This window comes from Pseudoliparis swirei, chromosome 4, assembly GCF_029220125.1.
Source record: "Pseudoliparis swirei isolate HS2019 ecotype Mariana Trench chromosome 4, NWPU_hadal_v1, whole genome shotgun sequence".
Taxonomy (NCBI): domain Eukaryota; kingdom Metazoa; phylum Chordata; class Actinopteri; order Perciformes; family Liparidae; genus Pseudoliparis; species Pseudoliparis swirei.
Genome location: NC_079391.1, coordinates 8913617 through 8937824, shown reverse-complemented (window position 1 = coordinate 8937824; position 24208 = coordinate 8913617). Strand labels below are relative to the sequence as shown.

General features: G+C 39.9%; 1 protein-coding gene across 1 annotated transcript in view; it reads left to right on the top strand.

Annotated features, from left to right (window-relative positions):
- The first annotated feature begins 2338 nt into the window (after positions 1 to 2338).
- Positions 2339 to 24208, top strand: part of myom2b (myomesin 2b) — a 31931-nt gene continuing 10061 nt past the window's right edge. Inside the window, exons 1-26 of the mRNA XM_056412886.1 lie at positions 2339 to 2562; positions 4731 to 4834; positions 7449 to 7506; positions 7700 to 7854; positions 8069 to 8155; positions 10009 to 10097; positions 10671 to 10721; positions 11417 to 11581; positions 12002 to 12163; positions 12331 to 12472; positions 12690 to 12889; positions 13290 to 13343; positions 13492 to 13619; positions 16670 to 16853; positions 16986 to 17160; positions 17233 to 17354; positions 17458 to 17645; positions 17958 to 18084; positions 18271 to 18449; positions 19564 to 19678; positions 19861 to 20023; positions 20402 to 20508; positions 22390 to 22434; positions 22820 to 22956; positions 23040 to 23184; positions 23886 to 23948. Coding sequence (XP_056268861.1) covers positions 4752 to 4834; positions 7449 to 7506; positions 7700 to 7854; positions 8069 to 8155; positions 10009 to 10097; positions 10671 to 10721; positions 11417 to 11581; positions 12002 to 12163; positions 12331 to 12472; positions 12690 to 12889; positions 13290 to 13343; positions 13492 to 13619; positions 16670 to 16853; positions 16986 to 17160; positions 17233 to 17354; positions 17458 to 17645; positions 17958 to 18084; positions 18271 to 18449; positions 19564 to 19678; positions 19861 to 20023; positions 20402 to 20508; positions 22390 to 22434; positions 22820 to 22956; positions 23040 to 23184; positions 23886 to 23948 — 3124 coding nt within the window. The 5' untranslated portion in view covers positions 2339 to 2562; positions 4731 to 4751. The remainder of the gene's footprint in view (positions 2563 to 4730; positions 4835 to 7448; positions 7507 to 7699; positions 7855 to 8068; positions 8156 to 10008; positions 10098 to 10670; positions 10722 to 11416; positions 11582 to 12001; positions 12164 to 12330; positions 12473 to 12689; positions 12890 to 13289; positions 13344 to 13491; positions 13620 to 16669; positions 16854 to 16985; positions 17161 to 17232; positions 17355 to 17457; positions 17646 to 17957; positions 18085 to 18270; positions 18450 to 19563; positions 19679 to 19860; positions 20024 to 20401; positions 20509 to 22389; positions 22435 to 22819; positions 22957 to 23039; positions 23185 to 23885; positions 23949 to 24208) is intronic.

The following is a 24208-nucleotide window of genomic DNA, read 5'->3' as shown; positions in this document are numbered from 1 at the left end:
TCCAAGCAAAACCTAATAATACACTCAGGATATTGAGATATATTGAGATATTGATTTGCATTGAAGACAACAAGCAATACTATTTTGTTGTTATATACCAATTCTGATTTGACAGAATTGTCACTTCTCTAACACAACTACATTCAGATTAACACCGTTTTACTGATTTTGGAGAGAATATACTAAATTAAAAAGTCTGAAAAGTATTTGGCAACAGCATTTGTGAAATGTTAAAGCTGTGTTCATAAAGAGTGTCAATGAAGAATGTCAGTTTCACAGTAATCAATCTCTCGGCAGTATCATATATATATATATATATATATATATATATACAAACACACACACAGACAAACATATTAGATCGTAAAACTCACGGCTGGATCATTTCACGGTTCAATCAAAGATCAGATCAGCACACGAGATCCCTGATCACGTTTCTTTTGCCGCTGATACTAATTGTTGATAATTAATTAATCCAGGGTTTCCATACAGATCACGGATTGACAGTAGCCTACCACAAGTGTGTGTGTGTTTATTTGTTTCTTCTTCCTATGGTATATCTTGTTTTGAAATCAAAATAGGTCATCCACATGAATATTGTAGATCCAAAGAGTTTTTGTTTTGGGGTGGGGGGTGGCTGACCGGCGTTTATGAGATTGGAGTGATGCTGTCTGCACGCAATGCGCCGCGCAGCGCTCTCACAGCGAGTGGCTTTAAGTTGCGGAGCTTTTGAGACCGTCTTCGGCTTTAAACAATGTTTTTTATTTTATTACTACTGTCGATAAATATACCAGTATTGTATTTATGGTATATCGTATTTATGGTATTGTATTGACTTCTGGTCTCAGGTATCATTTATTTATGGCAGGTATCGATAGAAGTTATAATTTTAGGATCGTGACAACCAGGTAGAGGAAGGAACAGACTCATGGAACAGACTCACGGAACAGACTCATGGAACAGACTCACGGAACAGAATCATGGAACAGACTCACGGAACAGAATCACGGAACAGAATCACGGAACAGACCCACGGAACAGACTCAAAGCTCAGCAGAGCACACAAGTAAAAAAAAAAAAAGGAAGTTGGTTCATGACTGGCTTTAACCATATTATAAATAATGACAATGTAAAGTTGTTATTACTATCATTAGGCCCCGATCACTAAATTATTCAGAGGTCATTTTTTCTTAAAATGTTTGTTATTATTTAGATTTGCGGTCTGAACAATCAAAAGACTGTAGTTATAAAAGCTTTGAGGTGTCATCAAGCAACATGGATGTGGTGTGGTTCAGTGCACTTGCACATGACCAACAGAGGGCTCTTTTAACCACAGACCGACACCATTCCTGTTTTTGACACACACATGCGCACGCACACACATACACACACACACACACACACACACACACACACACACACACACACACACACACACACACACACACACACAAATAGAGAAACAAAGATTACTGTAGTGCACAGAAGTACAATGAGTCTAACATGGACTGTCTGAAGTATAGACTTTTTGCACATCTAAGGCATGATATATTGCAAGTAATATTTGACATGTTTCTGAATAATAATTTCTGTATAATTATTTTATATTAAATCTCATTTAGAAAAAGTAAGTTTTGCAAATCATTACATCATTGTTTTTACAAAAAGGACTTTGTTGCCGAAATTATCTCCTTGTCTCCTTGTTCGCACATCACACACTCCTACCCAAGCCGCCATCCTGACACTTTCTCTCTTTCCTTTTCTCAAGGTGTAACTTCATGTTTTCCCATCATTTGATTTCGCCTCAGATGTGAAATGAGTTTCACAGCTCCTCCACTGTCAGGAATAGTCTCGCTGTAACTGTAGCTAGTTTTATAAATAGGCCCTGGTTAAAGTTCAGCATGTGCCAGTGTCTCAAGATGTTTCAGATGGAGAAAGACCTTCCAGAGGGACTAACATATTGATTAAAGTGTAGCCAGAATGATGTAAATATATGTGTGAAACGGCCATACATTGTGGATATATGTTGCAACATTGAAATATAAATAGATTTTCAGAGTTTTAAGGTGCATGCTCTCTAAGCTCAGATATACTGTCTACCGTATTTGTCATAATAACAAACAAAAATGCCATTATGGTATGAATAACTTTAGAGTATCAAGCCTTGTTGCAATGTGGTTCCTTAATAAGCTCACAATCTTGCTGCCTATTCTAAAAATGCTGCTTGAAAAAATGTCAGTGCCTCTATAACAGATGCTCTGCATTGTCTAGATCAGTTGTACTTGAAGAACCAGTTGCTGAGCATCAGTTGTTGAGCTAACGTCCGAGAAACCAACATTTGGGCTTCTAAAATCAAACAGTTGACTGGTTCTGGTGGCCCTGAGTCTTGAAGGATACTGGTTATATATAGGCAGGCTCTCTTTCCTAATAAGGCCTCAGGGCAAGGCAGGTGGGGGTCGCTTGGAGACGGGTGGTGGTCCTGTTGGCCTGGTACTTGGTTTAGGCTGACTCCCGGTGGATTCAGGCTAACAACCGAAGTTGCTGCAAAGGAAATCTCAAGGGGTAAGAAAGCAATATTTTCATTCTCGTTTTGTTTATATCACCTTCGTATATCCGCTTTCAAGTCTACTTTAATTTCAAACCCAAGTGTAGCTGGTGGGATTAGTGGGGTGGAGGAATTGGGTAAAGACCAAGAGACGTTGCATGGTCCTGATGAATGCATGGTTAGTGATGAATGATTCACGGTGATGGATATATGGCGTATTAAGGATGTGTTGAAATTCAGTCTGAATAAAGTTAACCACCGTTTTCACGATAATTGCCTCTTTGAAAGGGAACAACAATTATCTTTGTGTTTATAATTAGACTCTTAATTGGTTCAAACAGACTCCAACTGGAAAATAGTTGGTGGCGACACTTTGGACTTTGTTGATTCAGTGCAACTGCTGGTGTGTGGATCTGAGAGACATACCGTGTTGACTTTGTTTGATTTTAAAATAATGAACTTATTATGATTACGTATTACAAAGGAGCCATTGTTATTCCATTGTATTAACTTTGGCACTAGTTAGCACACATCTAATGTTTGTATCCAAATAGCAACTGTTCTGACGTTTATATGGGTATGGTCGAGCATCTCAGAGGTTTCCTGTTACAGGCAGTGTGGCTCGGGTGTCACTTGGCAGACATTTGTGCTGTTACAGTTTTGGCTGGACTGACAGAGGCAGAGGACAGCCACCGGGGTGTAGGAAACATGGGACCAGAATATGACATGCCTGCAGTGAAACTTGCCTAAGAGCTGTTGAATTGAATGCAGATTTTCTTTAGAAGCACAACATCTCCCATTTCTGCAGCTTTGATTTATTTTGATTTTGTGACACTTCTCTAGAGGGTGTTTCGTAAATAAACTATACTAACTCACACAAACAATAGGGACTTCAGCTTGTTTGTTGTTCCTGGAGCAGGGTAAAGAACATTTTCTGTGATCTACTATGAGTTATTTTTGGGCTTTTCTACTGCACATGCATGATTCAACCAGGATTGTAACTGTTGTCATTGACTTTGGGGGTTGGGGCATTATGATGTCGTCCATCTGATGGTCTGGCTGCTTGATTAGCAGTTTTAAGGCATTAGACGTGAGTAAAATCCGTTGAGATGTGGAAACAGTTATTGTCTTTTCCATTGGAGCATGCCTCTCGCCTTCAGGGTGAGGTGGTTCAGGGACAATTGCTTCATGTTTCATCTGTCCTTATTTCTGGTCTCTGAGGACTGAGGGGATGGAAGGCCATTATGTTTGAATGCCGCTATGACTGCATGATGTCAGACAAAGTTATGCTCTCGCTTTGGTGTGTGTGCTATAAAACTTCTTACGTCAGACACACAACAACTTAACTGCCAGTGATACATGAGTAGGTTCGCTGTCTTATTTCTTTTGTATCAATGGTAATATCATCAGTGTTTTATTAATGTTATGTAATGTCTCAGTCTATTTGCTAATGCAGGATATGATGTGAATAATATACACGTGTTATGATAAGTGTTTTATTCACTTGACTTAAAATAATGGTTCACAGTCCATCTATGTGTATAAAACCGTACTGAATGTACAACTGCTCAACATAAGGGACAGTCTACTCAGTCAGTTCATAAACATCACTGGTCCAACAATAATCTGCATCCAGGCTTTTTATTTATGTGTGTCTGTGTCACTGGCTTCTTCAAATCAATATAAGGTCACCTTGTCATTCCTGAAGCTGTTTGTGTGACACTGTTTACAAATTCCAGGAGTGCCTTTCTTTTTGCAGCAGACGAGGCCGTGAATAAAGATATATTTTCCACTATTCTGACATATTGTGAGGTAGCACAAAGACAGGACTTTGTTTCTCAAAGCCCCAACATGTCTCGTCCGTCTGCAACGTTGTGTTGTGTCTTCACCAGGTCTCTCTGGATTATGAGACCTTGTGTCTCAATGACATTCACTTTATTAATAAAGGTTATAAAAAATACACGCTCCTCGAAATAACTAAAAAACTATGTGTTTACTTTTATTGTCTTCATGACGGCGTCAACTTCCTGAAGTGCCGTTGACTGCGTTAGGGTTGGCAGCCCTTGTGTTTGTGTATGTCGGCTTCACTGTGTTGCTGGTCTGACTTGTAGGGGAGGATCTACTGTACTTTGTTACCATGTCAGTGTGTGTGTGTGTGTATGTGTGTGTGTTGCTGGTCCAACAGGTCAGTGTCTACTGCGTCACCATGTCAGTGAGGATGAAACGTGGGAATTACAACCATGAATACTACCACAAACAGAGCAAATATGTGGTTCAAGAATACAGCAGGTACAGGTTACACTCTAATGCTCAATATAACTAAAACATTAAGCTAACGGCAGTATTGTAACATTAGGTTACACTAGGTTAGGAGAAGGCTAACCTGGTTAACATAAGACTAACATCAAGACTAAACTAATCCTGAGCTGGCTTTGCTAAACTTGAAGATATTTTTTTACAATGAATGTCCAAATGTCATCTTCAAAATCCACATCAGGGCTAATCATTAGATGTTCTTTTTTTCTTTATCGTTTTTGGCAATATGAAGGCTAATTTAAATATATATATATCAGTATATCTCATGCTTAAGAGAGGCTGTCTAAACTTTCAAGCAGCACGTCTGATCCTGATGCCTTTCCCACAGATACAGTGCAAAACACCACAGGAAAGGTTTGTTGCAGAGTGTGTTGTACAATTTCAAGTATAACTCAAACTGGATTAACTTTACTCATTAACTTTACTCATTTTTATTTCGGCCTTTTTAAGCTGTAATATGTAAACATAGTCAAACAATCCCCAGTTTTCACTCCAACAAACTAGCTGTTGAGTCCAACCCCATGGGAGAAAAGAATAATGCAAACACCTTTTTAGTTATTCTGCAACTGTTTAGTGCTGCTGTGATTGGTACCTCAGTAGAGTGTTTAGGTATGTTTGTTTTCTGTGCTGAGTTTCATGTCTATACTTTCAACTTTAAACATATTTTTATATCTTATAATAATCATAAAAAATAAAAATAAAAAATAAAAAATGATTATTATATCTGCTCACTTCTAATTGCTTCTTTTTTCTTTTTGCTAATAAGCAGCTAACCAGGACACAAGTCTGCCTCTTTTAACAAAGTGTTCATTGACGCGTGTTGAATTCTGTTTATTCATGTAGTGATACTGCTCTTATCGAACCTGTGTTATGAACTGATTCCCATGTCTTTTATTTCAAACTCAAGTAAGTATGCAGCTTAAATGTGTAACATGGCCTGAACACTGATTGACTGATTGACTGATATAAGTTATCACGATTCCTCCACAGACCAGACAACAATTCCACATTTTTAGAATAAGAGAGGATATTCTTTCTTCTTCTTCAAATATGATCAGTTCTAGTTGGTGACAAAGCACATGACATCTTTATGTTGCATATTGTTACCCACTCTCCCTTACAGCAGCCTCCTGAAATGTACAGTATCTTATTTTTGCCAATTTGTACAAACCCGTACAAATCCACAGGCAGCGGAGAATTGTTTTCGTACTCCAACCTGGCATCTACTTGAACCACAAGACATTACTTTTGGTCATCCTCCTCTTATAATATGCACCATGGCCCCTCCAGCCTCAGTCTCATCACGGTGGTGCCAACCCCACCGGTCTGTCTGTTGCTGCCAGCTACCAGGATCCCCCTGATTCTCTGGACTAGTGGTGGAATGACATCAGGCCGGAAGGCTTTGTGGATACAGTGATGAAAGACTGAGAGCTTCCCACTGTTTGCTGTATCTCCCCCTGCTGACAATCTCCCGCTCTCAGGAAACAGGCCTGTTGCCAGCCTCTTGTGGTTTGGGCCTTCATCGGCAGAGTCTGCTGAATATAAGATGTGGCTCTGCGCAAAATGATTGTGTATAGCAGCAAAAAAAAAGAGGGAGGCTGTCGTGATAAATCACTGTCCTCCACTTAAACGGCTGTGCCAGCCACAATGGTTCCAGACATAAATGTCTCTTTAAAATCTACAACAGTTATTGTTGTTGTCCAGGAGGCTCTGCTAACAAATGATGGCAATATGCACTTGTCAGTTAAATTTGTGTTTGAGATTGTGAAGGCGTGATCATACTTTCTGTGCCCAGACAATAATCACCACATTTAAAGCTAATGACTCTAAAGCTCAGACTGCTGTGTCTTGGACACAGATGTTAAACAGTAATCCTGTAATGACCCCTCTTACGGCTCCCTGATGCCAGCCAAGCGAGCCGTCCTATGACATTTTCGTTAAGTTGGTGTCTCTTCCTCTCTCACAGGAGAGTCATACTGGAGGTGAGTGCATGTTGATAGGTGGCTGGGTACGCCAGGCTCGGGCAGGGAGGCTCTACCTCTGGAAGGTGTCCTGCAGTCTTTGCATAAATCAGAAATAATTACTACTCCAGTTACCACAGAGACAAAAGCCCATTTCCCAGTAAAATGTGAGAAAGGCGAGTTGGTCTGCAGAGCTTTTTCTTTGCTCATAGAATTTGGATTGTGGTGGATGATCTTTATTTTAAAGTATTTTAAATAGTTACAAGCAAGAAGCAAGGTGGAATCAGATTTCAAGCACTGGATACAAGCTGTTGCACATATCAAAACAACATACAGCACTGCTCATTGAGGCTGAACAGCTGCATATGTGAAGAGTCAACACGCATCACACACTTTCAACAGCACAAGGCATTTTACTCACACTGTTATTGTTTTGAAACTAGGGTTACTTACTGTATCTGTTCGGGCAGAGATGCACCCTTATATCAGCCTACTGTTACATCTTGAATATTTTTACAGGACGTAGATGTTAAAATTTATATATTTTTAAGTATTTACTGAATTTTCCGCCTGTGTTGACAGACAACATTGATTGTTAGCAAAACTGACCTCCTGTTTGTCTTTAGTTCTGAGGCGATGGAAGAAAGATATGAGCACAAAACACAGGCTCGCATCCAGAACGTGGTAAGAATCTCTGAACTTTCCCTTTCCACTCTTATTGAGACAATGGTAGGTAAACCGCATTGTTTTTACGAATGTTTATTTATTTATTAGAATATATAATTTAGTCTAATAATAGTCAAATATAGCAATGTCGGAGGTCGTGTGAGTAAGAGTTTATTACTGATTTGCTTTATGGTATTGTTTCCCTGGCTAGGTAAGGGCAAAGATGATGGACAAATATGTTCGTGAGGAGCCGATGATCAGGGGACCACAGTTCACGGCCAGACTCCGATCCCACACCGTGTTTGAAAACACTCCAATCAAACTCTTCTGTAGTGTTGATGGCTTCCCCATGCCGCTTGTAAAATGGTGAGTAAGGACAAGAACAATTATTCTAACATGGTAATCTAATTAATTCTTATCTTTGACAGTAACTCAACCGAAGACCTTCATGAGGATAGGATGGCCGTGCTATCATCTCTTTCTTTTCGCCTTAATGATAGTAGATATGTTACTTAGGTTGATGTTAAAAGGTTTTATATTATGGTTCCACATGTCTTGAGTGATCTTTTCTCTATTTCAGGTATAAAGATGGTGTGATCCTGTGCTTGTCATCTGGATCGTACTTGGTTGAAGCTAAAGGTGGAGTCCATACTCTTGAGATACCAAGGTGCAATATGTGAAAACATTACTTTTTTATTATTTTAAAAGCTCTCCTGCTGAGTTTTTGACAACTTGATACAATATTTTTATATATGAAAAGGTGCACTTGCCAATCTTACTCATACAGGTCAGTTAACTTGATAAGGTTGTAGTACTCCTCGGTTTATGGAAACACTTGTCAGACGTCTTCTGTGGCTCTGGGGAGAGCATTGTAATGTAAAAATACTAAAATGAAAGACAAAATTGCAGAGATGGAGAGAAAGATTCGGGCATCGGGTAAAAAAGGTGTAATGAAAGATGCTATTGAGTTGCATGATATGTCAATTGCAGGATCTATAACGTTTCTCGTCAGTCCCATCAGGTTCGGTGCACAGATTCAAACTAAAGCAATAACGTCATCGTCAGCTGACTGACTGCTCTCCTTCCAGTCTTAGGAAGCTCAGCTGTTGCATTGCGTGTGCTGACCTCAGTGTTACATGAACCTCAAGGATTCTTTCAGTCATCACTCTCTCCTTGGATCCAGTCACCTTTTAGCTCCGTCTGTCTGTTACGTACACACAGTTCCGCCAACAACCCTAACTCCTTGGAACAAATACTCCTTCACCCCACCTAAGGATACCACTTACACTGAATGCAATTGGGAAAGCACGTTTTGAATTAGGCTGGAAGACATTAGAGGATACATCCTTTTTTAATTACAAATGACCAGCAGCGTGTTGTAATTTTAAGCCTTGCTCATGACAGAAAGAGAAAATGCAGAATCCCTACCCCCAACTTCTCAGTCCTAAATCTCTACACCATGGCATTCTGGTACAGCCGCATGACCGCAACAGCCTACGCATTCTGCATGGCTGGAAATTCCCATGTTAGCTGATACTGGGGTAATATAAGGTTGTGGACATGTTGGTGAGGCGAGCATCAGAAGGAGAACGGGATAGTGAGAGAGACAGAAGGAAGAAGAGACTTCAGGATAAAAGAGAGAATGAAAGAGGCTGGTCTTCAAGTCATAATGAATGGCATTTAATGACAGGGAGACCAAACACATGACTTTGACCCTCTTGTGCCTCTTTCTCTCTCCATCTCTCCAACAAGCCTGTAAATGCAGTCTTCAGTGCTTGCACCATCTGAGAACAGCACTTCGTCGAGGTCGGAAGCTTCTGTAATTTGCTTGGGGCTTACAAGGATTGTCAAACATCTGTGGCCACGTTTCATTCAAATATGATTCAAAGGAAGCACATGCAAATCACAAGAGACACAGAATGTGACATACTACATCTTGCAAGGATTTGCAGTGTGTAAAATTAGCATTTTTGGGGGAATTTCTTGGAAATTTAACCAATTCCAACTGAAAAGTGCTGTCATCTATTTTCAAAGAAAATGGGCTTATGTCACAGCTTTGTCCCACTGTCTCCTAGTAGTATATCTAATGCCATGTCTATCACGCATCTATCCAATCCGCCCATGTTGTAGGTCCTAACAGGGCTCTACTCAATCCATACTGTGCCTTCTCAGCTGCTGATTATCTCTGGTAACATAATGCATTGATGTGGGACATTATTGCTTATTAAATGCATTGGTTTCCTCAGTGATTTACAGTTAGTCCTGCTGGAGCAGATCCTTCTGGTTGTACAGAGCATCCAGTACGTAGGCATTTCCCATAATTTAACAGATGACTCTAAACGTGACTAACGGCTAAGGCTTGATATAGGTGACTACGATCCTTTCTACAACACAACCCTGACACTCAGTGTCGTCTTTCAGCAGTTTTAAGCAATCTTTTAATCAAACTACCACAATAGTCGATGAGAACCTGAGTTTATTGACCTGGAAACTTGTGTTTTATTCTTTATTTTGTGATAGATGCTCAACTGATGACACCGCCCAGTACACTGCTACGGCTTGTAACAGCCATGGACAGGCCTCTAGTCAGGCCTCCGTCATCGTTAAGAGTAAGTCCTGATTACCCTGCGTCTGATTTTGTAGTGTGATGTTTAGCAAAGAGCTCCATCAGAACAATACTTTTATAGCAAAAGTTTGGGTCTTCACAACCACATACACAGAGGAAATTAAAAAATATATAAATTTCCCAGATCTACATATAATACAAGTAAAAAATAAATATCAGCTCTGTTATTAATCTAGATTCATGATTCATGACAAAAAGGCGCAGCGCATTCCCACGTGCTGCGACACCGTCGGGACGCGTTGGAGGTCACATGTTTTCATACACAATGGCAGCTCCTAAACTTCAATATTATTCCTTAACTAACAAAATACATTTAATGGTAAACTCTGGCAGAGTTGAGCGTTATATATATACGTAGAAACGCAAATGGTACTATCGAGAGCGTGAGATGTGGTTGGTCCGCTCTGCCCGTTCTGTTGATACATGGTGGATAAAGAGGACTTTTATGTAGATATAAAATGCTGATTCCAAGGTAACAAAAGTACAACAATTCTTTTTCTCAGGAAATTATACACTCATGATGTACTTTTGGTGTGTTTCTTTTTTAATCATTTAGGGTACAAGCAGGAGGAGGAGTCCTGTTCATATGCATGGTTGCCTTTCACAGGTAACTCTCATAATTACAGCCCCCTCTAAATGTGTCCAGAAATGACAACATCAGTACCACTAGCAATAATATACACTACCGTTCAAAAGTTTGGGGTCATCCAGACAATTTTGTGTCTTCCATGAAAACTCACTTTTATTTCTCAAATGAATTGAAAATTGAATATAAAATATAGTCAAGACATTGACAAGGTTAGAAATAATGATTAATATTTGAAGTATTAATTTTGTTCTTCAAACTTCAAGCTCAAAGGAAGGCCAGTTGTATAGCTTATATCACCAGCATAACTGTTTTCAGCTGTGCTAACATTAATTGCACAAGGGTTTTCTAATCAGACATTAGTCTTCTAAGGCGATTAGCAAACACAATGTACCATTAGAACACTGGAGTGATAGTTGATGGAAATGGGCCTCTATACACCTCTGGAGATATTTCATTAGAAACCAGACGTTTCCACCTAGAATAGTCATTTACCACATTAACAATGTATAGTGTGTATTTTTGATTCATGTTATCTTTATTGAAAAAACAGTGCTTTTCTTTGAAAAATAAAGACATTTCTAAGTGACCCCAAACTTTTGAACGGGAGTGTATGTCTCTCTTATTAAAGTAGTATGTGAAGCAACAGGCCTTTACCAACAGTCCTATTCCATCTCGCTCTCACTCTCTCTTTCTTCCTCCCTCCAATCTCTCAGCCGCCATGCTTCCCCAGATCAATTACACCAAAATAAACATCACCTTTCTGGAGAAGTTTGGACCAGTGTTTGCCACTGAGGGAGAATCTGCCAGGCTGACTGCTACCATGACCCTGAGCCCCAACCTGGCCAACCTGCAGCCTGAGGCACAGTGGTATAGAGATGGTAATTGATCCAAAGTAACATTTTATGACAAAGTAATTGAACTTTAATTGCTGCTAATATATTCTGCCTGCCACCCCGATTACCAAACCCAATCTGGTCGACATGCAGCCGGAGGCAGAGCAGAGGAATAATGGGAATATGTTACGGACCCTATTTTCATTGCTAATTAATTATAGTGAAAGAAGTTAAATAGACTCCAGTGATATTGCCTTAATTTACGAGTTAATTTACAGTGTGTCTGTAGAATTTACATAAAAGGTACCTTGTGGGATAAAAGTAGATTCTGATGCATTGAACATCACTACATGCAGTCGAACTTCATGTATCATTTATAGAAACATATTCTTACATTAATAAAGAAGGGTGATTACTCAGAAGTATGCAGGAAGGGACACTGAATTCATGCTTTTTCATTTTCAGACACGCGTGTGGTTGACTCTAAATGGGTGAAGATCGAAACCGGCAGAGGAGTCACCACTTTGACTATTCCCAACCTCTTCAAAGACGATGAAGGCCTTTACACAATACGCATGGTCACTAAAGGAGGCACCGCAGAACACAGTGCATTCATCTCCGTCTCAGGTAACGGCAATCACACAATCATATTGGGTCTTTATTTCATCGGGATTTATTCTGTGTTAACATGATGGAACAGATTTCACATAACTCTTGTTACAATAATTCCTTAAATGTGTATTACTTACTCACAATATGATTATTAAAATGCCACTGTGTTACTTCCTGCGAAGATGGTCCCCCCCCAGTCGCCGGTGCGCCCGGTGCTCCGATGGACATCAAGATCCACGATGCCAATAGGGACTATGTCATTGTGTCATGGAAGCCCCCAAACACCACCACAGAGGGACCAATCCTTGGATACTTTGTGGACAAGTAGGAGTTACTGATAGAAACACCATAAATCGATAGCCTGACCAACATTCAGACTGTTTGCTGCATGTCATCACAAACAGTTTGTTTGACTATCAGTGGAAGTGAAGGAGTTATTGTCTTTAGGTGCCGTACAGGTAATGCTCCCTTTTGCTCTCCACTGATATATCGTCCTGCACTTCTCCTTTGATTCTCTGGTCTGATTCTCTTTATGTTGTAGATGTGAGGTTGGAACTGAAAACTGGACTCAGTGCAATGATCACCCCATAAAGATTTGTAAATACCCGGTGTCTGGGCTGTTTGAGGGCCACGCCTACTACTTCAGAGTCAGAGCCGTCAACTCGCGCGGAATCAGCAAAGCATCTCGCATGTCCTTTCCCATCGCCGCGCTGGACCCCACTGAGTTCGAGAGGATGCATGGTGGGTTCAACTGGATTAGTATCGAGAAACGTCCTCCCTGTGAAGACTTGAAGATATGTGTCCTGTGTCCAATGTTGTTTGGATGGACTGACTGTAGGTGCTTACTAGTTATGTTGCTGTTTGTATGTTAATGAGACGTGGTTGAAGTGCAATTATTATCCTGCTCCATGACAGCATCCCTGAATTATATAAGGTTTAAAATGATGGTCGAGTGTAAATGTAAATAGTTACTCGCTGTAGTTCATATTCGTCTTTGTATATTCTTACATGGGATGCTGCAGAACTTAATGCATGTCTGCGAAGTTTGCTTCACTTCAAACCGCCTCATGTACGGGTTGTTGTAAAAGTATTGGTTTATGTTTGGATCATGTGATCATCACCTTTTTATTTCTTCCTTTAGCCAAAAAACTCGGCGGAAAACTAGATGTTGTGTCTTACCATGATGAAGTTGAAGGTGAGTTTCGACTTAAATTAATACATGATTCCAGGTTATTTATTATTCATTTAACCTTCCAGTATATCTCTGTACAGGGTAGAAAGACACATCATACTGCTAGTGTGTGTGTGTACTTTATCTTCTTTGTGCGTGTGTTTCTCTGTAGCTAAGGGAAAGCCCCCTGGTGCTCCATCAGAAATTCTTGCCTCAGAAACCGACAGGACATATGTGGTGCTGAGCTGGAAAGCACCCGCATATTCCAGCAGGGCTCCCATGTGGTACTACATAGAAAAGGTAACACAACATCCCACTGTCCCCAATACTGCTGGTAATAGGCCTACTCTGTTCACAAGAAGTGGATTAAAAGAACAGGATCACACTGTATGCATACCTGCAAATTTGTCACCTTTCGGTGAAATTCGCCGTTTTGAAATCGAAATAGGTCATCCAAGTGAATCGTGTTTTGGGGTAGGGGGGGGGGGTCAACTGGCCGGCCGGTGTTTATAAGATTGGAGTGAGACACGGAGAAAATGCGATGTGCTGCTCTTCGCAATAAAACTTCTTTGATGGGACGTGTCGCGTCTCGGCCAATCAGCGTTCAGATGTCGACAGCGTTTAGGGGGTTTGAATGTCAGCCCGCTACATCTACTGATGTCACGCTGCACGGTGTATCGATACTAACAAAGCACCCGTACGTTAAACACGATATGATTTAGCATATTCTTTGTATCAATACTTCATTAAAAGAGCGATCAGAGCGCACGCGCTGCTCCGTGTCAAGCTGTCTGCACGCAATGCGCTGTGCAGCGCTCACAGCGAGTGGCGTCAAGTGGCGGAGCTTTTGAGAGTTAAAGTCTTCAGCTTTAAAAAGAAGAAGAAAAAGATGATTCCAGAAGTGAAATGTTTCAGTTCTTTGTCTCCAATGCAGACAGTCTGTAAAGTTATGTAACTCTACAGCTGCTCATCCTGATGAACTCTGTATCATCTGGTCAGATACTGACTAAAGGCCTCATAGTGTATCATCAATGCTATGATGGAACCATATAGTTTCATTAATATCTGGCTGTATTAATACTAATATTACTGCCATTTGTTAAGTGTTGAAAAAGTTGGTAAAAAGTGAACCATACAGATGTTTTATTTATTACTATTATAGATAAATATACCAGTATCGTATTTATGGTATCATATTGTTTTTATGGTATTGTATCGAATTCTGGTATCATGATATTTATGGCAGGTATCATATAGAAGTTATAATGTTAGTGACAGCCAGGTAGAGGCAGAACAGACTCAGGGAACAGAGTCATGGCTCAGCAGAGCTCACGAGTCCTTGTTGTTCAGGCCAAAGAAAGGGAAGTTGGTTTATGAATGACTTTAACCATATGATATATAATGACAACGCATATTTTTTATTCCTATCATTATATCATGAATAATATTTCTACTGTATACATTTTGTTGTAAAACTACCAAAGTTCAGATAAAAATAGTATTAGATTAATCAATTAGTTGCTTAAGAGAAGAAATACAAGAAACAAATTGTTGATAATAATTTCACTTAAATTTGAAGATGTGCTACTTTTCCATTTTTCCTAATTTGAATGATTTTTTAATATTGTTATACTTGTGTTCGCCAGTAGGGGGCAGTAGCGGGTTTTGCCATGACTGGTGCCGTAATTCTTGTCTTAAACAAACAAGTTAGACCAGCGTAACACAGACAGTGACGCAGCTGTTGATGCGAGTCTCTTTGTGTTTACAGGTGAGAAACGTACATAAGCACATATATATATTAATGTTATGTTCGCTCGCTTTTATATTTTGACAGTTATTAACTGTAGAAGTTTAAGTGAAGACAGTTAATTAAGGCTAGCGCCGTTTAGCTAGTGGATATTAATCGCGCGCTAGCGTTTTAGCACCATTGTACAAGTCTGCTGGCCTGAGAATTACATTGTTCCAAGAAAGATTAGATAGTTACATGTTGTGTCCCGTGACAGATATAAACAGTAGTATGCACACATATAAGTACATATATACATACACAACTTGTACATGCATATAAAGTTTAAACAGGTTTCCTGGTGGAAGTCACTTCTTGTCAGTGCATGATCTCCGGACCGTGACCTTGTCCGTCACCATGGAAACGTTGTCACATGACATGTCTGTACTCTGGTTCTGTGACGTCGCTAGTGACGTCACGGAGCACCGAACCAGAGTCTATATATAGAAGTGATTTCCAGCAAGAATTCAGTGTGTGAATCTCACAGAAACCATTCAGCCACTTCAGAATCAGAATCAGAATCAGAAACAGGTTTATTGCCAAAGAATGAATGTTTTCACAAACAAACGAGGAATTTTTTTTGGTGGGGGCCTCTGATGAGAAATCACACACAGGGTGGGTGGGAAGGTTTATTATACATGATAGGTTATTGGTTATTGGATAAAAGAGGAACAAAAGGAATTAATTTCTTTCATAATTTCGAAATTCAAGAAATTAAAAATGTGTTCAAGTGCACACAATTCAGGAAGTTACTTGATTTGTACAATAATGTAACGTCGGACTTGTTAACCTGTGTGATTGTCGCTCAAGTCGGCCGTAGAGATTTCTCTGAATGGGCCTCGCTCCTATTCACACCTGGGCCCATGCAAAATAAATATTACTGAATATTTCAAGGTGTGGCGGCCATCTTACCGGGTTCACCATCATCTTTCAAGGTGTTGTAACTATTCTATATATATATATATATATATATGTGTGTGTATATATATATATATACACACACATCTATTATATTCTTATTAGAAGGGTTTGTGGGCACTGACTTAGTCAGAGCAGAGGACCCCCACCCCCCACTCCGTTGTCACTTTTTTCACCCCTCATGAGTTTGCAGGTATGTATATGCACACACTTACAACTGAAAAAATACTCACACAAACACACGCAAATATAAAACACATTTAAATAGAATAGGATAGCCCAACCACCTTAATCAAAGGAATATTAGAATGGTATTAATAGGTGCATTGCATGTTAATGACATACTTTTCTGTACACTGCTATATTGGATTTAACAATATGAATTATATAATATTTCAAAAGCTGAATTTGGTGAGAAAGAAACACCCAATTAGCCAATGCTGTACATTAGTATTTTTCTTTTCTGTAAAAAAGATTGTTTTCATATGCAATATATATAGAAGTTTTCTGATGAAGTAATGAAGATTAATCTGAATTTGTAATGAATATTTGCAATAGAGCCAGGCTGGAATGTAACACAGCGTATTAGTATGTGTGGGTATATCGTGACAGCCAGCTTGTTTTCTCTGTCTTTCTCTTACCACAGTGCATGGTAGACAGTGGCGCGTGGCAGCGTGTCAACACTCAGGTTCCTATTCGATCTCCCCGGTATGCGGTGTTTGACCTGTCAGAGGGCAAACAATATAAATTCAGAGTTTTGTCTGCCAATATCCACGGAGCCAGTGAGCCGTCCGAGCCGACTGGACCTATTGAAACCCTGCAACTCAAAGGTCTGTTGTGTCCATTTCTTTTCCTTATTACACAGATTTCTACTGAAATGGAATACATCCACACTTGAGCTGCTGTTGTGTTTCATGAAGAGCAATTTTAATTTTTAACATGACATTTTTTGCATTCTTCAGGTGTGCCATCTGCTCCCGGTCAGGTGATTCCGACCAGAGAAACGAACACCTCTGTTCTCATCCAGTGGGCTCCTCCAAAGGAACCCAACAATTTGATTGGCTACTACATCGACCAGTGTGTGAAGGGGTCCAAGGACTGGACCTCGGCCAATCACAAACCTCGCAAGAGCACCAAGTATGTTTTCAACCAAACAAAAGCATGTCTTTCTACAGCAGTGATGCTCATGATGTGATTGTGCTTCTGCAGGTTTGTGGTTAGCGGTCTCACCACGGGGGAAACCTACGTGTTCCGTGTCCAGGCTATCAATGAGCTGGGTCTGAGTGATGAATCCCAGGAGTCTGCAACTCTGACTGTTAAGGCTGCCCTCAGTCAGTATTGGCATATTTTTTATCATTATTATTCACGATGATGTTTGTGAAGTATTTTTGTTGTCATTATTATTAAAATTAAAATTCAGTATTGCCTTTTCAGCCACACCCTCTGCTCCTTACGACATTGCATTGCTGAACTGTGACGGCCATTCAATGGTCCTAAACTGGAAGAAGCCTCTTCACTCTGGAGGAGCAGAAGTCAAGGAGTATTATGTGGACAAAAGACGCAGTGGAACCACCATGTGGAGGGAGGTTCACATCCCATCAGTCAGCGAAAGACTGTATAAGGTACAATAATGGCAGTTGTTTAGCTTCCCTTAACGCATCAAAACAAACTGAAGACGGAGCAACAGCTTTTGCATAACTTGGATACAACTGCGTCAGTTATATATGTGCCTTCCATTTAAATTATAATTTGGTTTTCCACATTGTAAGAACGATCTCTGGGTCAATTTGGATAACTACATAAGCAGGCACTTAAATACTACGACTATACACTATTTCACGCTGGAGCGACTTGTGAGTTTGGAAAGTTTTGTTGAAGAAAAGGCTGATTGGCATGTTAGTAACTGGTGACATTTTATTGCTATAACAATATAGGTGGAGGGCTTGACAGAGGGTGCAGTCTATCAGTTCCAGGTGTACGCAGCCAACCTGGCTGGTCTCGGATCAGCTGCCAAACCGTCAGCCGACTTCAGCTGTGAGGCCTGGACCATGCCGCAGCCTGGTCAGTAAATGTAATCTGTTGACTTGGTCACTTTTAAATTCAAACTTGAAAAGTGTGTGGCATCAGACTCATGTCAACCAAATAGCCTTGAGAACTAGGAGGACGAGAGTCATTGTTTTCATTGAAACGTCATCATAAACACAAATGTAAATGTATTTGTGTGTTTTCTCTCGTTCGATGCTTTAGGCCCAGTCTATGACCTGACCTTCGGTGAAGTGAGGGACAATTCATTGCTGGTTGAGTGGCAGAAGCCTGTTTATGCTGGTTCTGGACCAATCACAGGTTATCATGTTGAGTACGCTAAGAAGGGTACTTCTGACTGGACCATTGCCAACGAGACTTCTGTTAGTCACCGCTTCCTCAAGGTGAGATCACCTTTCATATGGTTTATGGTACATGCATGAGGATTATCAGATAACCATGGTTATTTCTCTAAAATCCTGTCATGTAATTATATCTAAATACACTGCAATCTGACATAAAAATGAGGTACAAATAATACATTTATTAAATTCTTAGTTGAAAATATTTGAAAATGTTTGATTGTTTAGGTAGGACATTTCTTTTAGAGTTTCTTTTTTAGAGTGAATCTGAGGCTTACTTTAATTTCGCTGCCATGTGTAGGTGACACACTGTTCCGTCAACAGGCGGCGTAATTGAGCCGCCGTTAAATGTTATGTTGGCAGACAGTAAGCCCCCAATGCCCACCAAAGTGTGCCTTTAAGCAATAACGCCCCAAATTATTTAGTTCCAGCTCAATTGTGAATTTGTGCTAAACTAATCAGTTTTCTATGACTGTACATTTTAGTATTTTATGCCCATTAGTTTGGACTTAAATTGTTTATATGAATGAATAATTATGAACATAATCAAGAGTTACGGCCCTTAAGGTATGCCATAACTTCTTTAAGTTGACTTTGAAAAGGTCTCCATTTGACTCCATTGGAGCCCTCTGTACTAGCCTATAATGTTGATGCAGTGACACAATGCAGTTATATCAAACTGAATTAACAATGACATCTAGTGGACAAAGTAGATTGTTACTGGCTGAGCTAAGAAGAGAGATACAAATACTTGTTTTAGTATAAAAAGTAGTAGCAATGTGACTTATATGATGTGTCACGTTAGCAGGTCATTCCATTTATCAACATCATATGTAATTTATTACTGTCTTATTCAAATAAAAAGGATGTTGTTATTTACCAAAAAACAACTGTTTTGTTGCTAGTCTATCATATTACGTTTAAAAAATATCTGCTGCAGTAGCTAGTGGATCTCAGGATGTAATAATTCAGTCACATTCTCATCTGCCAAATAAGTTACATCAGTTTGAACAAAACATACTGCAAGAACGTTCATGTCAGTTACCGTACTGATCAAATTTACCCAAATTGATGTTTAACGCCTGTGTAGAAAAAGCCATAGCCTGACTCCCTTCACCAACGCCAGTTTATTTTCTTGTCTTTTTGTCGTCTTCAGGTAACAGGCCTTGAGGCAGGCACGAGCTACAACTTCCGAGTGTGTGCGGGCAATGCTGCAGGAGTGGGTATGGCCTCCATGGCCTCTGACCCTGTGACTGCCAAGGCTTTGGAAGGTAACTTTTTATTCACAAACAGATTGTCAAATTTATGTCGGAGGCGGTATGGAAGTAAACAGTAGAGCCGACAGTTCAAATAAAAGACATCTACAGACAATTCCGTCTTCGCCTTGCTTGGAGACTGAAATGTGCGTAATGTTCAAAAGTCCACTTTTTGTAATTTTCTCTTTGTATCCCAGGCTCTCAGGAGGTGTCCTGCGTTGTGGATGAGAAATCGGGCGACATCGTTTTGTCATTCGAGTCCTGCCAAATATCCGAGGACTCTCAGTTCCTCTGGAAGAAAGATTATAAAGAAATTTCGGATTTCTCCAAAGGATTGGTGATCAAGACTGAAGGCAGCCAGTAAGACCACACACACACACACACACACACACACACACACACACACACAGAAAGAAACCCTCCATCTCTTTACTTACTGTAGCTACCTCCACAGCATTATGTAAGTGCTCCGCTTGCATATGTCTTTGATTGGTAACTGGGACATAATAAATACAGACAGAAATATACAAACAAACGCACACAAACCAAATGCTCATCACATGTTTAATCCCTCTCTGCTGTGTAGGATGGTGGGTGGGTGTAAAAGCACACCTATGATGTAGATGTTTTGGGCATTTAAAAAAAATGTCTGTTTAGCGTGTGTCACACGTGAACAGTTAAATACACGCTAGATAAATGTGCATCATCTTTTTGTGTCTCTGTCGTCGTGCATTTTAGCTCTAAGCTGATCTTTAAGAATGCGGATAAAGAGGACGTCGGGGCATACTCTGTTTCGGTCACCAACACAGAAGGAGTGTCATCCAGCTACACAATCTCTGCTGAAGGTAGGATTCACCAGTCAGTGTGGGCGTGTTGCTCTGGTGCAACCAAGCCCAACTCTGGCTTTCAAAATGTGCAGAAATTGAATACCAAACGACTACAATCTAAACTATTGAGTATATTTTAAAAAGGGGTGGATTTAATTTGACCACGATGACAAGTTACATCAAAACATTAAAAAAATTTAATTTAAAATAAGCACCAGTAATGTCGGAGCTTGACAATATTTTGATATTTAGTTGTTTAACAGCTCTTAATATCGGTTTTTGGAACGCGTCCCTATCTTCAGATAACCTCAAACGAGAGCGGCTCTTTAGAGCCAGCGTTCGTTCTGGGAAGATATACAGCACATGGTTTTTTCCAGCTGTAAAAACATTCTTAGTTTCAGAGGAATAGACACTGATTAAAAAACATATTTCTGAATATTATATTCAATAAATGCAACAAAAAAAACACTAAATGTTGCACACGGTGTAGTAAGGTCTATCTGAGCCGAGAATGAAGCCACTCACTTCGAGGCTGACGTGGCGGAGGAGTTGCTGGAGCGGTTCAACCGAAGCCGCCGTGGGCCGGCGCATCAAAATTAAAATATTATTAAAGAAATGCGAGACTTGGCGGAACAAAAATAGGAATGACTCAGAGGCTAATAACTGATTTGACTTCACACTAAATTAACAGTGTTACACACACGATATACACACTGAGTGTTACAGAGATATCATAATCCAATAGATGGCAGTGTGGCCACATAGTGCAGACTGCATTACCTCAGAATTTTTGTAATACCTCAATTTTATGTCATACAATTGTCAATGTTAAGTGCACTACAACTATAACTTGCAGCTGTCTTAGCTGTCTGTTGGAGGTAAGTGAGAAAAGAAAGAGGGGGAGGAAGAGACAAGGATTGTTCAGTTCTCTTGACTCCAGCTATAGTATTGAAATATGTCCTTTTAGTGTCTCTACATCCTTTTGTTGCTTTATAATAACACAATATACATCTCATCAGGGTGGAGAGCATTGGTGTTCTCTGGCAAGTGTCAGATAGAAGAAATGAAAGATTAGTTTTGGGATCTGGAATGTCTGAGGCCCTCACCCTGATGTCTGCTGGTTGTCCAGTAGTCAAAACTGTGTTGTTCTCACAATATCTTCATTATTTCATAGGAATAGCATTGAATAAGTGTTTCCTCCATCCTGCCTTCATCATTGAACGGCTGCACTGCAACATTAACTCATCAAAACGACACTATTTTCTGTAGAACTGAGGCGCTGTGTAGGATAAACGACAAATGAAAGCAACGAGACTGCTTAGCAACGCCCACACCGGCATGTGGGTAACAGACAGTGTTATTACACATCTGATGGATACGAGCAGAGCACATTTCTCCAAGCTTGGGGCAAATTTGGTCCAAATAGCAAAGGGCTTTCTGTCAGGGAATTTCACAAAATCTTCCTGCTCTTGCACCAGTACGCTACGAGGCTCTCGTATTATTATTCTGTGCACCTTTATTGCTTCCCATTTGGCCCACAGTTGTTTTATCTTAATTTAGAATAATTTCCAAACACCTGCTCTACGAGATTTGATTTATTTCACTTATACCGGTGGTACTTAAGAAGGCTTTCAAAAACAAGGCTTAATAATAAACATTATTAAGAACCATATTGTCTTTCCTATGGCTGTGTTTGCTTCAGTCTTTCAGTGTTTGTTCATTAATCTGTCTCCTCCTATTAAACACAATTACAGCAGTGAGTTCTACAACACCAAACTTGGTACTTGAAGCACCCGCATGATAAAATGACATCTATGTACCAAGTGCAAGATGCATTTTAAATTCTTGTTTGTGCTCATGGTTGCATGAAATGACTAAACTGTCTCTTTATGTTTCAAGAGTTGACAAAGATGCTGGCACTCAGCTATGATATCAGACACCCAAGTAAGTACCTCTAGCTGACTCTTTCGATCTCTCCTAATCTTGCTCTTTGTCCCTTTTAATCTTCTCTTTTTCTCTACTGTGTCTAATCTGTTTTACCCACTCTTTCTATTTATCAGCTTTTCCCTTTTATGCCTTTTATATTGCTTTGTTCTTACTCGCTTTGAACCTTTCAGATATATTTCTTCTTTTAGGAGACATTTCTCTTTCTTTTCTTTTTTCTTTTTTGTATCCAAAAGGTCTTACATGCTTTTACATCACCTGCCTAACCACCATTCACCTCACCTGCTCTTTTGCCTCATGTCCTCTTCTGTCACGTATGATTACGATATTTGTACGTAAGTGCAGTAATGTGCACACACTTCTGTTCTCCTCTTCACTTCTCTAGTCATCCCACTGAAATCCGAGTTGGCCTATAAGGTTTTGGAAAGAGGCAGAATGAGGTTCTGGCTGCAGGCTGAGGAGATTTCTCCCAAAGTCACCTACAAATTCTTTGCCAATAACAAGGAACTGTCTGGAGCTGATGTAAGATGTGATATAATAAAGTCACTGTGGAAAAGTTATCCTCGTGTGTTATGGCCTTAACAGACAACTCTATTCTTCCACAGCCCAACAAGATGGGTCATGACGTTTCTACAGGTATCATCGAGTTCATCATGGACCATGTCACTGAGGAAAATGAGGGAACATTTACCTGCCAGATCACAGATGGAGGAGGCAAAGGACAGAGCTCACTGGTTCTGATTGGAGATGGTAAGAGAGGTTAAACCGTACAACCCGGCTAGAACTGACTGCGATCCAGTCCTTTCCTTTTATTACCTACTTACTAATGTAATGTACATTTTTGAAACTTCCCCACTGTGAGACAAATAAAGGAATATCAAATCAAATAATACAATTGTTTCTTACAAGAGCACACAGTTCTTGATAGTTGTTGCCTTTTTAATTTTGCTCTCTAAGTGTCCCTCTGAGGACCACTCAGTCCCTCAAAATCCTGCGGGAAACACTGTGATCTCCAATCAGGTTTCACTGTGGTATTAAACCACAGTTGTAACATGTAAACTGCTGATGTTGCGCCCACATGTGCAAAAAGGATTTGCCATTATTAAATCCTTATTTCCTTCTTAATAATCAGTGGATATGCTGGCAAGCTTCAGTCACACTGAACACCGCCTGTATATGGTGTATACTATATGTTTGCTTGACTTACTCCATCTCTACCGCAAGAGTCTACTTTATGGAAATCAGTTGATACATGACATGTTTTCTTCAGCTGTTCTGTATGAAGGACACGCACAGATTCAAGTAATGAAGCTTGATGTCAGAAATTATGATTCTGCTCTGATACACAGGACTATTACAAGCTAATCCACTGACAGAATATATAGCAACTACGGGCAACACTTTGATATTTTAATGATCCTCTATTTATGTGTATCTGTGTGTGCATGCAGCTTTCAAAGCAGCACTGGCTGAGGCTGACTACCAGAGGAGAGAGTACATCAGAGTCAAGGAGGGTAAGAAATACAAAACATCATCCACTCTTTCTTGGGCATGTTCGAGCTTCTACTCAGCCTGAGACCAGCTCACCACTATGTTGCCTAGGAGACAACTCATCTAATGATACATCTACAGGGAAGAAACGGAACTGCCTTACCTAAAGTGGTATAGTTGGAACATTAAAACTAAAAATGGACCCATTTGAAATGGCTAGCTACGAACAAAATACATCCTAAATGTATAAATGCATGGAACAGCAACCATAAGTGCAATTGTA